Here is a 17,726-nt window from a genome sequence, read left to right on the forward strand (position 1 = left end):
TTTGGAATGGTATATAAGCATTGGCTTCAGCTTAAAGTCACCAGTTGCATTAGCCCCTAACAAGAGAGTCAGCCTGTCCTTTGAAGATTTGAAGTCAGATACCGACTTCTCCTCTCTAGTATGAAAGTCCTTGATGGTGTCTTCTTCCAATAGAAGGCTGCTTTGTCTACACTGAAAATCTGCTGTTTGCTGTAGGCACCTTCATTATAATTATCTTACCTAGATCTTCTGGATGACCTACAGCTTCTCCATCAGCACTTGCACTTTTATGTTACGGAGATGGCTTCTTTCCTCAAACCTCATGAACCAACCTCTGCTAGCTCCAAGGTGTTTTTCTGCAGCTTTACCACCTCTCTCAGCCTTTATAGATTTCAAAAGAATTAGGGCCTTGCTCTGGATTAGGCTTTGGCTTCAGGGAACGTTGTGGCTGGTCTGACCTTCTGTACCGAACACTAAAACTTTCTCCATAACTGCAATAAGGCTGTGTTGCTTTCTTGTCGTTCGTGTCTTCACTGGAGGAGCACTTTTAATTTCTTTTAAGAGCTTTCCTTTGCATTCACAGCCTGGCTAAACTGTTTGACACAAGAGGCCTAGTTTTCAGCCTATCTCAGCCTTCCACACGTCTTCCTCACTCAGCTTCATCATTTCTAGCTATTGATTTAAAGTAAGAGACATTGAGAGTCTTCCTTTCACTTGAACACTTAAAGACCACTGTAGGGTTATTAACACAACTAATTTCAATACTGTTGTGTCTCAGGGAATAGGGAGGCCTGAGGAGAGGAAGAAAGACAGGGGAACAGCCAGTGGGTGGGGCAGTCAGAACACACAGAACATCTATGGATTCAGTTCGCTGTCTTATGTGGGTATAGTCTGTAGCACCCCAAAACAATGACAATAGCATCATCAAAGGTTACCAATCACAGATCACCATAACACATATAATAATACTGAAAAACTCTGAAATACTGTGAGAATTACCAAAATGTGACACAGGGTCATGAAGTGAGCAAATGCTGTTGGGAAAAAATGGCAGTGATAGACTTACTTGATGCAGAGTTGCCACAAACCTTCAATTTGTAAAAAAACAGAATACCTGCAAAGTGCAATAAAGCAAGGCGCAATAAAATAAGGTATGCCTGTATAGGTAATAATCCAGCAAAGGAGATAAAATGGAATCACAAAAAACTTCAACCCAAAAGAATGCAGGAAAAAGGAAACAAAGAACAGATGGACACAGAGTGGGGTGGAGGGGCTTAAGTGTATGTAGCCTAAGTACTACAAATAAAAAAGCAGAGACTGCCAGGTTAGATTTTTTTAAAACCTGCTGCCTGTAAGAAACACACATTAAGTATAAAAATATAATAGGGTAAAATAAAAGGATGGAATGATATACCATATTTACACTAATCAAAAGAAAGTTAGAATGGATATATTAATATCAAAGTAGATTTCAGAGTCAAATACAGGATTTTTCTGTTACAGTCAAAAGTGTCCTTATCGGAGGGTAAGTTGGGACAAAGTGAGAGAGTGGCATGGACATATATACACTACCAAACGTAAAACAGATAGCTAGTGGGAAGCAGCCGCACAGCACAGGGAGATCAGTTCGGTGCTTTGTGACCACCTAGAGGGGTGGGATAGAGAGGGTGGGAGGGAGACGCAAGAGGGAGGAGATATGGGGATATATGTATACGTATAGCTGATTCACTTTGTTATAAAGCAGAAACTAACACACCACTGTAAAGCATTTATACTCCAATAAAGATGTTAAAAAAAAAAGTGTCCTTATCAATATCTCTCCTCTGATCAAAGTTAAAAGTTATTTTATATACCACTAGAGCACCTATCACAGCCTCCCTATGATGTGGAATAATTCATTGTTGCAAACTAACAAGCAAATACTATAGTTATACAGACAGAAATACGTTGAAATTGAGACACAATCCAATCTTATTTCCGTGCAAAAGAAGGGTTAAAACAGCATTCCTGATACTACTATCCTTAGAAAGGCCTGCTTACATAGGTGGCATCTAGGAAGCTGGCTTTTGGAGGGCTCCCAGGGTGGCCTATGTGATAAGGGCAGTTTACTGTGCCTAGATTATCTGTGCAAACAATATGGTTTTCCTTCTGGTACGTGCTGGGCAGAGGGTGCATACATGACTAGCCCCAGTAAAGACCTTGAGCCTCTCCGGGCAGAAGCACCATGCACATGCTGCCCTATCTGTACTGCTGGAGGAAGAGGGAGCTCTGCATGCCCCTCACAGGCGGAAGCACCTAAGGAAGCCTGCACAGGGGGTCTTCCAGACTTCATCAAGGTCTTTCTCCATTCAGATCTTTTCATCGGGCTTCCCTGGTGGCACAGTGGTTGAGAGTCCGCCTGCCGATGCAGTGGACACAGGTTCGTGCCCCGGTCTGGGAAGATCCCACATGCCGCGGAGCGGCTGGGCCCGTGAGCCGTGGCCGCTGAGCCTGCGCATCCGGAGCCTGTGCTCCGCAACAGGAGAGGCCACAACAGTGAGAGGCCCACGTACACCAAAAAAAAAAGATCTTTTCATTTTGCATCTTTAGCACATAAAGGCAACAAGTCTTAGCCATAATTAGAACTCTGTGCTGAGTCCCATGAGTCCTAGTCAGTCTCCAAGGTAGAAGTATCTTGTGGACCCCTGAGCACAAACAGAGAATTCAGATATGTGAACGTTTCCTTCCTCTTAAAAAACTATAGGGCAAAATGAAGAACACATAACTTTGATAATTTTTTAGTTTACATTGCAAAGCACTAGGATTATATAAAAAATAGCAGTATTAGACAACATTATTCATAAAGTAGGTACTTGGAGATCATCTTACGTAAAGATACAGACCATATTTAAAACGATCTTATATAAACCTACTTTCAGTTTACAGGGGAGGGGTGTGGACAGAGACTTTTACTGTACATTGTTAAAATTACATTACACTGCTTGTTTACATTCTTAATGTGTACTTCCACCTTATATAGAAAAGCTATTTTTGTCCTCTTTTTCAGTCTACAACAAGAACCCAAAATATTAGAAACTTACAACTCTTCTTGCAGAACTTAGGTGGTTTTTGCACAAAGACAACTGGCACAAAATCAGTAGAATACAATGGAATTGCAATATGGGATTGTGAGGGCTTCCCTGGTGGCGCAGTGGTTAAGAATCTGCCTGCCAATGCAGGGGACACGGGTTCGAACCCTGGTCCGGGAAGATCCCACATGCCACGGAGCAATTAAGCCCGTGCGTCACAGCTACTGAGCCCGCGCTCTAGAGCCCGCGAGCCACAGCTACTGAGCCCATGCGCGTAGAGCCCGTGCTCCACAACAAGAGAAGCCAAGCCACTGCAATGAAGAGTAGCCCCTGCTCGCCACAACTAGAGAAAAACCCGTGCACAGCACGGAGACCCAACGCAGCCAAAAAATTAAAAAAAGAAAAAATATGGGGTTGTGGCACATGATGAGGGTGAAGAAAGCATGAGAAATTATCAGTCTAAGTGGAGAGATGTTGTAAGTAATGTTTTAATGTTTTATTTATAGAGTAAGGCTGAACATTTGATTCAGAACTAGTTAAATAATGGAAATATGTGTTGGAGGTTTATGGGATATTTCTTTGGGGGGCAATGAGCGAAGTGCTGGAAAGAGGGGCGTTAGGTAAATAAATGATCAAACATCTGTAGAATTCAGGATTAAAGTATTCCCTTGGTAATATTCAAATTATCCAGATTTCCAAGTTGTTGGTAGCACCCCCAGGGCTCCAAAGAGGAAATTAAAAGAGAAACGCCATTACCTTTCCTGAAATACAGGTCGTAGTTTAGCATATTCTCCCATCTAGCAAAAAATAAATAAAGTTCCCTGTGGAAAAACTGAAAAACAATCTGTGGGACATTCCGGAAAAACTAAACTGCTTGATAATGCATGCCATTTAACAATGGAGGAAATATATTAAATGTATTAGTTTTAAAATAGAAATAATATTTCCTGATTACGGGGGGGGGGGGGGGGTGGGATTTGCCAGCCTCGGCACTAGGGGAGCTGGGTCCTGCCTGTGCAGTGCAGGTGGTTCGCAGCGCCACTAGGTGCCAGTAGCACACTCCCCTCCCTTGGAGCACAGCACTCAGTATTGCCCTTCACTGGCAAACTCCACTCATGCATACATTTACCCCATAAATGACTCCCTTGTGTTCCAGGTACTTTGTCAGGCACTAGAGATAAAATGACAAACCAACACATACAGTATTCATGCCCTCGTGATGCCTACAGCCCTAGTGGGGGGACCAAAGGTAATTAAATACTCACAGAAACAACATAAATTTACAAATGTTGCTAAGTGACATAAAGGAGAGATACATATTCCAATGACGATGTATATTAAGGACACGTGCTCAAATATTTCTTATTTAAAGATGCAGACAATCCAAAAGTTTAGAGTACTGCAACCCCCCATCTGAGCTTTGTATCTTGTTCTTTTCCATCATTAAAAGATTGAAAGGTCCGATGCTAACTTCAGTTTATTTCAGTATCTGTCAAAGGCTTTTAAAAAAAATGATTCTCGGGCTTCCCTGGTGGCGCAGTGGTTGAGAGTCCGCCTGCCGGTGCAGGGGACGCGTGTTCGTGCCCCGGTCCGGGAAGATCCCACATGCCGTGGAGCGGCTGGGCCCGTGAGTCATGGCCGCTGAGCCTGCGCGTCCGGAGCCTGTGCTCCGCAACGGGAGAGGCCACAACAGTGAGAGGCCCGTGTACCACAAAAAAAAAAAAAAAAAAAAAAATGATTCTCACAAAAATAGGGAGATCTAAACAAAAGTACATATTTCTACAACCATTTTTCAATCCCAACCAAAATTATCAAAAATTAGCCAGTAGATTTTCACCTTCCAAAGTAAAAAAATATTAATTTTTAACAAAGGGGTTTAAAACATCCATAAACTCTTTAGAATATTTTAATCAGGAAATTCTGTGTCCAGGATTTTTTGGCAACCAATGTGAGAATATTTTTGTTGTTTGATTACAAACTTTCACTGTTTCTGGCAATAAACTACCAATAGAAATAGTTCCAAACATCTGTTCTCAAAATGCTCAACCCTCAGCACATGTTTCTGTGAAAAGTCATTACATTCTTATTGTTGAAACACCACCTTTACCTTGAAGAGGCAGATGAAGTGTTTATTTTCTTTGAAAACAGAGGTAGATATAATACATTCAGCCATGCCATCCTAATAACGGTCGACAAATTTTTAACATCTGCTTTTTGGTAAAATAAAAGCCTGTTCTAAGTTCAACAGCACTTTTACACACTTTGCCCCTGGGGGACCTTTTAAGACATCAAAGATTTTTCATTTTCACACCACCCCACCCCAGCTCTTACGTAGGACTGTAAAGATTTACTCTATTTTAGAGGGGTTCTTTTGACAATTATAAATTTATAAGCGTATATAAAATTGACCACACTGGTGACCTCCTTTAATACTTTGGCACTTACTTGTGACTTCTTTCTTGTAACTATGAATGACTCCATGAATGACCTTTAGGGCTATTCACTTAGGCTACAAGTATTTATTGAGGAATGACCAAAAGAGAAAAAGATCCTTTTCAGAAGGGCACTATTATCTAGTGAGGAGAGACAGACAAGGTTATTAAGTAAATATACACTGTGTTAGATGCTGGTAAGTACGGAGGAGAGAACAATCCAGCGGGGGTGTGATGGGAGGAGGAGACTCCTGAAATTTTCAATAGGGAGCCCAGCAAAGCCCTCACAGATTAGGTAACTTCAATAAATACCTAAAGGAAATGAGGGAGGAAGCCATGCATGTAGGGAACAGGGACTGCAAAGGCCTAGAGGTGGACAGTTTTGAGGAAGACCAAAGAGATCACTGAGGCTGAAGGAAGCGAGGGAGGGGAAGGGCACTTGTGGGAGTGGTGAAGATGGTGGAGGCCTTGCCAGTCAGGAAGGACTGGCTTTTTTCCTCTTAGTGAAACGGGAAGTCACTGAAGAGTGTTAGGCGGAGAAGTGATGTGACTTGACCTACGCTACTTATCTATTTTATCAATTTATTTATCAGTGTGGCTCATTCCATGGATGAAACCCCAAGACTTATCATTATTTTCTGTTACTGCTCAAATTGGTCCAGCTCTTAGGGGCTCCTTCAGGTTGGCTCCTGTGCTTGAGTCCCCATCTCTCTGAGCATTTCCTTGCTTTCTGGCACCTCATCTTGTATCTTCCCTGCACCATGAGCCACTTTTCAAGGAGCTCTGGTCCTTTTCATTGGAGAACACTGGTTAGAAACCAAGATCTAGGCACTAGATGTGCTCACTGCTACCAGAAGTCACTACTTCTAGGCCTTCACAGGGGACAGAGCTAGGAGATAAATGCAGCATACTAACACATGCATACACACATACCTATATTTCTGTATCTTTCCATATAAATATTAAAAACCTTAAGTTTATATTGATATCTCCATTCTAACACCACAAAAATCATTTTAGAATTTTACTCACTCGATTACAGCAGGTATGTGCATGTATATGCAGGGGTTTTTTTGTCTTTAGCTTTACGGGTATCCAGTCAAGACACTACTTTTCAGTTGCTTAGTTTTTTCCCTACCCCTGTCATTGTGAATTCTGCTATCCCGTTTTAGGTTCCCCCATAGCCCAGATGGCTGTAGTTGCTTATTCAGGGGTAGGTGAAACATTCTAATGGTTCTAAGAGTCAGAGCTATACAAAAAGATATATCTGAGAAGTGTCGCACCACATCCCTGCTACACGGATCCCACTCCTGTCTTCCACCCACCTTTTAGAGACAGGTAACCAATCTCTCTACTTCCTGGCTTATTCTTCCTGTGTTTCTTTTCCACAAATGTGCATATGCATGTATACTTTCTTACATCTCATTCCTTCCTACATAAAGTGTTGCACACCATAAGTGGTCTTTTGCACTTTTTTATTCCACTTAAAAGTATATATTGGAAACTACTTTGTATTAATTAGTTCATAAAAATATTCCTCATAGTATTTTTTACAGTTGCACAGTATTCTACTGTATGAACCATACCACGGTCTAGTCAACCATTCTATTATGTGTGGTCAGAGGTTCTTTCCAATATTTTGCAAACTGAACAATGCTGTTAATGTTTTTGTATTATTGGAGGCATATTTTCAGGATAGAATCTCAGAAAGGTCAAAAGATAAGTGCACGTATAGTCTGTTAGGCATTTTGCCAAATTTCTCTCCAGAAGACATGTACCAATTTGCATTCCCACCAATGAGGCATAAGAGTGCCTATTTCCCCACAGCCTTATCAAAACTGAGTTGTTACAGTTCATTTTAGCCTTTGTTCATTGCCTTTCCTATAATGCTTTTCACTGTCACAAAATATTCCAAAACTACTTCTAAAGTAGTTCATGGAAGAAACAGTTCTCACTGATCTATCACAGTCACGATCTGGCCATCTAAGTATGTTCAGACTGTGGAAATTATTTATCGTGCATTATACTGTTCAAAATTTGGTAATGTAAGCCTTTAAATGTAATGTCACATTTCCAAAACAAACACTCTTAACTTGACTACTCCTGAGGTGAGGGTTACTCATCCATATAAAGTAGGTAATTTTGATCATCTGAGTAAAGCAAATGGTATAATAATTGAATAATTAAATCTAAGTCCTTGTCTCAACAATACTTTTGAAATGTTTACCTATATTAAATCTATTAAAGCCCGTATCATTTCTACAGTAAAAAATTCCACTTCTAATATTCCTTTGGAAGGCCTGTTTCACTTCTCCCAAATATACCTGTCAAAAACCAAAGGGAACTTGTAGGCAACAAAGCAATTTCACTTCATAGGGTTTGTTGCCTTTATAGATGGAAGGTAAACGTAGCATTTACTTCTCGATTCAAAATCACACGAAAATCGCAGTGAAAGCTTTGAAAGATGGCAGACTGTGTGCATGATATTATTTTGGGATAGTGCCAAAAAGACAAACCGAACTGCCAACTTTACTGAAAAGAAATATTTTAATCAATTTTTAAAATAGCAAACAGAGCTAGCTCACACTGTGGACTAAAGATGTCAAATCCTGTCTCTCTTATTTTAAATCTTCGTCAAAGAGTTTTGTCTTAAAGAGTAAGATGTAATCATAGTCAGTAATATCCATTTCTAAGAATTTTAATTTCTGATTTAAATGTAAAATATTTATTTTAAAGATATGCATTTATTGCACAACTTAACATACTATATTCTAGTGGTCTGCACAAGCTACTCTTGGATATAAATTAATAGTTTCCTATTTTAAGGGTGTTTACATGATAGTAATCATTTAATACATCTTGGAAGTGAATCTTTTATGTTGACACAGTAAATGTTATAAAGCTGTTGTTTAAATATGTGTTTCTTCTACTTACTTCTGTGCTCCCTGAGACAACAGCTCTGTCCACGTTCACTAACAACGGTTCTTCCATCTGGCACACCCTCAGTGACCATTCCACACAACGGTGATGAGCCCAACAAGTGCCTAAAATGGTTAAAGTGAAAAGAAGCAACTGAATAAACATTAAACGTATTAACGCTAATAAGTAAAGATGAAAATCCCCCAAATCAATTCAAATGTGTGAATACACGATGGCATCTGATATTTGCGATACCACTAAAGCAGCCCTCCTCGAAATGTATCGTCTAGGAACTTGTTATAAATGCAAATATCAGACCACAACCAAGACCTGCTGAATCAAAAACTCTTGCCATGGTGCCCAGAAATCAACGTGTCAACAAGCCCTCAAGTGATTCTGATGCACAGTGAATTAGTGATTATTCCTTCAACAGAGAAATTCATTTCTAGTCATTTTATTTAACCGTTACTATATTTTATTTGGTGTATTTACATAAAGGAAAATTACTTAATACTTTGTTTCTGACAAATAAGCTACATATACACCTCTATTCCACTGCACCCCACACCAAGAGCCCACATCAATCATCAGTAACAGCTCAGTCTTTCAACTCTCTCTCACAGAGCACCTGAACAATTACACGCAGTTCTTCACTCAAAACCCCAACAGCACCAAATCATGAGTATGGATTACTATACTGCGTTACAGGACATTCACAGGGCTTAGATCTTTACCCTTCACCCCTACTTCAAGTAGACCCAGACTGCCATGTTCCCCAGGTTTTCATAGATCCCTTTAAAATTTCTCTCTCCGAAACTGTCAGATCTCCACGGCACTGCTGCCTACACAAGTGTAAATGCAAACATTTATAAAAGTATCCAGCCCAGTGATGGCCCTGTGCAGATGTTAAATAAGTTAGGTAAACATAATTAGACAATTTATTTTACCTAAGCAGGTATACTTAACAATGACGTTTTTCCAATGTGATAATTATTTCTAGATGAACGGTATGTACTATTAAGTGAATAATTTGCTAAAGTGAAAATGCTTACAGAATCAAAAGGTAGTTATTAATGAAGACTGGCTCATACCTGTAGGGTCAAATAAGGCTTGGACATCAATGGCATCCGGAAGGCCAACCAGACTGAGTTCATCCCATAATTTACCAGCCTGATCATCTGAAGCAGTCTGCGTGCTTACACTTACACAAGGTACTATATTCTGCTGAGGAGACCGTTCCCTGGAAAATAAGATAAAACAAAATGGATGTGAAAGTGATAACAAGTAGAAAATTGTTTCCTTTTATAACGACTTAAATATAATGTATTGCCTAATCAATTTTACTTAGGCATAAACTATCATAAAACAACTTTTAGAATATGTTATTATTCATAGTATAGATATAAAACTGGATAGCTATATTATATAATGTAAGCAACTAAAAACAAAAAAAAAGGTCTCCAAATCCATAAGGAAGTGTTACAAATTACAGTTGCAGACTTATTTTGCCATTTTATATATATATATTTTTACGTGACACTCTAATAGTCTAGTCAGGAACCATATTTTATCACATAAAATGAATATTCCCTTTGGCCTTCCTTAAAGGCTTAGAAAGCAACTTGATCAAATCAGACATCTCTAAGTTGCTTTATGACCAGTGAGGACTCCGCCGCCACAGAGCTGGCAGTTAGGTTACTTCCCAGGGGAAATGAAGACCCACTACAAGTGTGAAGAGGGAGGCAGTGGGAGTGAAATGTGAGCCCTGGAGCCTCCTTGCGGTCCCCTCAGCAATCTCGACAGCTGGACTGTGGCATGATGCTGCAAGTATCCTCTGCTAAGACTTTACCTCACAAACCAGAAGTAAAAAGCAAAAACAAAATAGCTACTAGTGACCTGGGAATAAGGGAAAAAGTGTAACAGCAAAAAGTACAGTATAAAAATGAACACTGAGTAAGTGTTCACTGAATAACATATGGGAGATTTCAAACTCTGAAAGCCCTAAAACTTCATATATGAATTGAGATCAAGAAGTAAACAATGACTACTATTGTGATTAACATTAAACATGGGAAATCAGATGGCTGGCGCTAAGACTTTAATCTTCTCCTGATATCACAGTATTTAACCTGATCATAATTCTGGATTAAATCACTATTGAATATAGATCATAACTCACTGCACTGATGTATGCTGGATATATATCATGATTCCTATTAAGAGAAAATCAGCACAATGACCAGGGTACTAAACTTTTTTATACCTGGAATCATTGAAAGAAAAAAAGTATTAACATATTTCAATAAGTACATTTAAATATCAAACCATAGAAAAAATAACCAGTATTTTTTATGTTCAGCAGTAGAAATGCATAGACTTTTTTTTAAGTTTACCATGCTATGCTAACTTCAAATTCTTGTTTTTATAAAATTTGCCCGCAGTGAAATGAGAACAAACCTTCCAGTAAATATAATCTCCATTCCTACAAATACATCTTCACTACTAACTTGCTAATTAGGAGGGAAGAAAGACTAACAGTTCATCTATGAAGACGAATTCATTGTTTTAACATATTTTTTTTACACCCGTAATTTGATGGGGGGACAGGTATAAAAACCCATGGAATGACTAACCAGTCTATTACTAACCAGTTCCCAAGCAGCAGGTTAGTCAAATTTCACCTTCAGGTTTTACAACCAGTCTGTGTGTACATAACATATCAGTAAGATGCTGACACCAACCCTACGGATGAGGAACCCAGCTTCGGAGAGAACATCGAGAGAAGTCAGCTGAAATATTTACATACCCTCCCATTTTAAGTCTAAAAAAAAAGAGGAAATGAATCCTTGATTATATATTCTTATATTTACTGCACCATGAGGGAAAAACTATTTTAAAATACTCCTTTTCAAAATAAAAAATTAACTGGCTGTTTATCTGGTTTATAACTCATTAGCAACATATTTTGTCAATATTTAAAATGATCAAGCTAAAGTAACTGTTTATCCCTAAATGATTTCCAAATTTCATGAACATGCTTTATCCCTAAGGTCCATTAACTGGCTTGTTATCATCACTTAATAACTTGTTAAACTCTTAAGTGTATACAAAGACTTTCATTAAACCAAGGCTATTTTTACATAATTATTTTAGCTCATGAAGTTTTCAGTAAAAATTAACTTAGCTTATAAAATAAATAAATAAATGAAGCCTAACTGTATTTCCCAGAACAGTTGTTTATTAATTGCCATTATTCAAGGCAGAACATGAGGATATACGATATAACCTGGTCCAGTCCAGTAAATTTACTAATGACCGATGGACATAAGTTTTCTGGACTTTTGATATATTTTATTAGAAAGTGAGCTCCCAATTGATCACGAAAGGTAAAGCTAGCTATGGCCTTTAAAAACACCAAAACTATAAATACAATACTTCTAAATTTCCTTAAGCTGTTCCACTTTAAATTCTTTTAAAAGGGTTTTTCTTGTTATTGTTTCATTTCCTACTTTAGGTCTTCAAGGCATTGGCAGCAGTCCAAAAGAAGAAGCCAATCAAATAAGTACAACACAATGCCTTAGTACTTAACTTTGGATAAAAGCCAGAGAAGCACTTGGATGATTACATCATCACCCTCAAGGGGCAGAGCTGGTTAGCCTTACAAGTTAAATTAATTTTTACACTTTCTCATCAACCACAGAAACTTCTATTCCCTCAACTACCAGAGCCAAGTCCACATAATAAGATGGCCTTCAAACGAACCTACAACATATAAAAAAAATATTAACTCCAAAAGCAAACATATTAGACAAGAGTTTGGGGCAACTATAAGGTCCATGAATATAGACACACATATATAGTTATACAAATAGTAAATTCTTTTTTTAAAATTATAGTTGATTTACAATATTATATTAGTTTCAGGTGTACAACATATGTAAATAGTTTCATATTAAAAAAAGAGCATATTCTTTGACTTTAGAAAGGGAATTCTCAGCACATGATTATTTAGAAGGAAAGAAAGTTAACACTGTACTGTAAGAGTTTACAGGACAGTTCAACATTCTCTGAACCACAGAAACAAATAAATAAATGACACACATAGGTAAAACCACTTTGGTTTTGCTATTCTTTTATGTTATACTCTTACAAACTACTTAAAACTTATCTAGAAAAAGGAAAGAAAGATCTCATTGATTTTCTAAAATTTTCATTCCATATATAGATAAATTCCATGAATCCCCTCTAGCCTTCCTTATATTATGTTCTTTAAAGTTTTCTTCTTTTTTGTTAATACACAACTAGCTTAAACTTTTTTCTAAATAAGAAAGAAATTTTGAGAAAATGAGTGTCTGCTGGGTTAATGGTGAGTCATAAAGCATCGTATGAATGTTGGAAACATAAAAAATTGTTCAGTAACAATCCCATTTGTATATTCATAAACATCGCAATAAAAAACTGCGTTACAAACCACTTAAATTCAAAATTGCTTACTTTCTCTGTCCTCTTGGTTTTCGTGGTGTTGAGTTTTGTATTTTCTCACAAGTTCCACTGCTGTTGTCATCAACGTCCTTCTTGTTAGAAGGCTGGTTTTTCCATGGCAAAATAAATCCAGGCGTTACTCTAAATTGTTTTAAGTCTCCTTGTCCTAAGGAGCTTTTTTCACCACAGTAACAAAAAGCGCAGAGCTGTTCACTGGTAGAAATGAAAAGTACGGAAGACAGAGAGGAGAAGTAGTTTTATTTAACTATTTCAAGTTCCAGACTATTGCAGATACTTGTGCTTTAAAATTAAATATTATGTCTTTAGTGCAAGCAAAGCATTTAAAAATATCTATACCGTAAGAACAATTAAGTTCAATAAAAATTATACATTTGCAATTCTACTTTTCTATAGCATGATTTTTTTAAAGTAGTAAATATACCAAATCAAAAAATTATAGTTTGTGCTTAGAAAAACAATTTTCTTTTAAACCTGATTTAAAAATCTCGAAGTTGATAAAGGAGGCAGGAATGTACAGTGGAGAAAGGACAGCCTCTTCAATAAGTGGTGCTGGGAAAACTGGACAGGTACACGTAAAAGTATGAGATTAGAACACTCCCTAACACCATACACAAAAATAAGCTCAAAACGGATTAAAGATCTAAATGTAAGGACAGAAACTATCAAACTCTTAGAGGAAAACATAGGCAGAACACTCTATGACATAAATCACAGCAAGATCCTTTTTGACCCTCCTTCTAGAGAAATGGAAATAAAAACAAAAATAAACAAATGGGACCTAATGAAACTTCAAAGCTTTTGCAGAGCAAAGGAAACCATAAACAAGACCAAAAGACAACCCTCAGAATGGGAGAAAATATTTGCAAATGAAGCAACGGACAAAGGATTAATCTCCAAAATTTACAAGCAGCTCATGCAGCTCAATAACAAAAAAACAAATAACCCAATCCAAAAATGGGCAGAACACCTAAATAGACATTTCTCCAAAGAAGATATACAGAGTGCCAACAAACACATGAAAGAATGCTCAACATCCTTAATCATTAGAGAAATGCAAATCAAAACTACAATGAGATATCATCTCACACCAGTCAGAATGGCCATCATCAAAAAATCTAGAAACAATAAATGCTGGAGAGGGTGTGGAGAAAACGGAACACTCTTGCACTGCTGGTGGGAATGTGAATTGGTTCAGCCACTAGGGAGAACAGTATGGAGGCTCCTTAAAAAACTAGAAATAAAACTACCATATGACCCAGCAATCCCACTACTGGGCATATACCCTGAGAAAACCATAATTCAAAAAGAGTCATGTACCAAAATGTTCACTGCAGCTCTGTTTACAATAGCCACAAGATGGAAACAACCTAAGTGTCCATCATCAGATGAATGGATAAAGATGTGGCACATATATACGATGGAATATTACTCAGACATAAAAAGAAACGAATTTGAGTTATTTGTAGTGAGGTGGATGGACCTAGAGTCTGTCATACAGAGTGAAGTAAGTCAGAAAGAGAAAGACAAATACCATATGCTAACACATATATGGAATCTAAGAAAAAAGAAATGTCATGAAGAACCTAGGGGTAAGACAGGAATAAAGACACAGACCTACTAGAGAATGGACTTGAGGATATGGGGAGGGGGGAGGGTAAGCTGTGACAAAGCAAGAGAGAGGCATGGACATATATACACTACCAAACGTAAGGTAGATAGTGGGAAGCAGCCGCATAGCACGGGGAGAAGATCAGCTCGGTGCTTTGTGACCGCCTGGAGGGGTGGGATAGGGAGGGTGGGAGGGAGGGAGACGCAAGAGGGAAGAGATATGGGAACATATGTATATGTATAACTGATTCCCTTTGTTATAAAGCAGAAACTAACACACCACTGTAAAGCAATTCTACTCCAATAAAGATGTAAAAAATAATAGAAAGAAAGAAAGAAAGAAAGAAAGAAAGAAAAAAAGAAAGAAAGAAAGCAGAAAAATCTTAAGTTGAACCATCATAAATTGGAGACGATCTATCTGTTTTTGGTCTAAGAAATAAGAGACTCTTTTATGTGAGCATGAAATAAAAATAGTTGAACCTGAATGGAATTTTAAAATTTCCCCTTAATCTACACAAACATAACAGAGATGTCTAACTTTTTAAAGCTCCCTATAAGGGCTTCCCTGGTGGCGCAGTGGTTGAGAGTCCGCCTGTCGATGCAGGGGACACGGGTTCGTGCCCCGGTCTGGGAGGATCCCACATGCCGCGGAGCAGCTGCGCCCGTGAGCCATGGCCGCTGAGCCTGCGCATCCGGAGCCTGTGCTCCGCAACGGGAGAGGCCACAACAGTGAGAGGGCTGTGTACCGCAAAAAAAAAAAAAAAAAAAAAAACTCCCTTTAATCCTTGAATTTAGTTGGTGATATTTTGTGTTAACCCAGTTCCTTATTTTTCATCAGATTACTTTTGCCATCCAAGTGTTTTAATTTCTTATCCTACTTTTTACCTTCCTTTTCTCCACAGAGACTGAAATATACTTTTTCTTGCTCCTTGGGGGTATTCTGAATAAGTTAAATTTAACTCCCCATCACCATTCTATGATTTGCCCAGTGAAAATAAATTACCATCAATTCTCTTTAAAAAAAAAAAAAAAATCTCGAAGTATTAAAAAGGAATAAAGAAAGTAAAAAATTAAGGTTGGGGAAGAAGGTACAGTTTAATGGCCACTCAATTATATCCCAGCTATGTAAAACAAGTGATGACCAAGTTTTACTTAACTACTTGATGGAACATTCTTTATGCATAATATATATACCATACACACAGAGAGATATAAAAAAATAAATTTAAGTGGGTTAAGCAGTTAGTGATGAGGGACAGGGGAACAGACAGAAAGGGTTTAAGAGGAGAGGGAAAGGGATGAATAGGCAAAACTGGATTTTTAGAGCAGTGAAACTACTTCATATGCTACACTGTAGTTAATGGCGGATACATGACACTGCACATTTATCAAAACTCACAGAACTATATGTAACACAAAGAATGAATGTAAACTATGAACTTTAATTAATAATAATGTATCCACAGCAGCGAAGAGTAGCCCCGAGTAGTCCTTCGCCACAACTAAGGAAAGCCCACGCGCAGTAACGAAAACACAAAAATAAAATAAATTTAAATAATAATAATAATAATGTATCAATACTGGTTTATCAGTTGTAACAAATGTATCACACTAATGAAAGATACTAATATTAGGGGAAACTGAGGCAGGGAAAGGTTGGGGAGGGGGAACTCTGTGTACTATCTGCTTAATTTTTCTGTAAACCTGAAGTTATTCTAAACAATAAAATCTATAATTTTTTTTAAAAAGAAACCATTTAAAAAGTTAAAGGACAAAAACCAATATATACTTATGGAATATATGCTTGGTAAGGGATCTTAGAAAAAAAACAGAATTAAAAGAACTGCTCCTCTTGGATATATCTTCTCTTCACAACACATTTATGGCTGCTGTACTCAAATCTTTCTTCTCAAGCATTAAAGTTCCCACCATCACCTCTGTAGTATCTACCTCAGGAACTTTCATAATGTCTTACATTAACAGGTGATGGAAATAATCTTTTCAGGTAATGTTTAACGCAAGTTAAATTCATATTGGACCTCTCTCAACTAATTACCTTTTGTTTATAAAAGTCACCTATTTAAGTTTTTCCAATATTACGTATTTCAACTTCATGATAAACTGTGCTGTCCATTGATACTGACACATACACACACACACGTGCGCATGATTAAACGTGGTCTACTTTCAGAAAAATAAAGTCAAATAGGGGAAAAAATGTTTTTCTTCTTGCCTAAAGGATACTATCCACCAAATTCCTTTGCCAGTATCTTATTAATTTTTTAAATTTTCTTATTTATAATTTTCTCTAAGCTTTAAACTTACGTTTCTTTCAGCATACCCTGTTTCTAGTTTGTTTCTTCCCCTAGAAACATTACCTATGAGGAGCAACAATCAGATGGACAGCAACTCTATGAACAACACTGATTAGGAAATGGAGAAATACTTTTAAAGTATTGACAAAAAATATCTTAACCTTCAATTTTATATCCAAAACCATAACTCAAATGTAAAGGTATAATAAAATTATTCCCAGGTTTCTATAAGACCTGAGAAATTTTACCACACAACAGACCCACAATGTAAATATTTTTAGAGAAATATTCAAATTATTAAAGAATTAGGAAATGTTACAAGGGATGTAGGAAATAAAGACTGTCAAATATCTCAGAGTAATTTATTGTTAACTTTAAAGGGTGGCACAAAGGAAATCCCTGGCTTCCGCTTTGGATGTAGTAGAAAGCTGCAAAGAACTTTGCTCCCACTGTCACAGCAAAAACTCAGCAGACAATCCACAAATTCACTTTTCTTGAACACATCAGATTACAAAAGTTGCAGAGGAAACGATTCACCTGCAGTTGAATGAAAGGCACTTCCAAGAAGAGAAGAGACACAAGCCCTTGCTTAATCTGAGGACGAGGCCACTCACTGGATGTCATCCAAACAGGCTAAACAGTTCAGTGAAAATTTTATAAACTGCTAAAAGCCAAGTTTGTGGCGGTAGGAGAGTACAGAACACCCAGGACCCGCAAACACAGGGGAATTCTAACCCACTCACGAGCTTCTCTCCATGCACCTCCCCCGGTGCTCGTGCCCACCACTCGGGCATGGAGAGGAGTCCTGAGAATGTACCAGTCATGGTAAAAGCCTGGGCAGGACAACAGCAGAGACATGGGAAAGACACAAAGATCTTTCTTCTTCATCTTCCCTGAGAAAG

The 17,726-nt window shown here is 37.8% G+C and overlaps 1 protein-coding gene across 5 annotated transcripts in view; it reads right to left on the bottom strand.

The window, feature by feature from the left end:
• Positions 1-17,726, bottom strand: part of KMT2C (lysine methyltransferase 2C) — a 293,733-nt gene that overhangs the window by 167,226 nt on the left and 108,781 nt on the right. For 4 of the 5 annotated variants that reach the window (XM_079931159.1, XM_079931156.1, XM_079931155.1 and 1 more), the window contains exons 4-6: positions 12,893-13,093; positions 9,490-9,638; positions 8,414-8,523 (exon numbers count right to left, since the gene is read on the bottom strand). In XM_079931159.1, the coding sequence (XP_079787285.1) occupies positions 8,414-8,523; positions 9,490-9,638; positions 12,893-13,093 (460 nt within the window). Of the gene's footprint in view, positions 1-8,413; positions 8,524-9,489; positions 9,639-10,577; positions 10,662-12,892; positions 13,094-17,726 lie in introns of those variants that run through there. The other variant, XM_079931158.1, reaches the window with a different exon arrangement.

The sequence above is a fragment of the Stenella coeruleoalba genome, assembly GCF_951394435.1.
Source record: "Stenella coeruleoalba genome assembly, chromosome: 9".
NCBI lineage: Eukaryota > Metazoa > Chordata > Mammalia > Artiodactyla > Delphinidae > Stenella > Stenella coeruleoalba.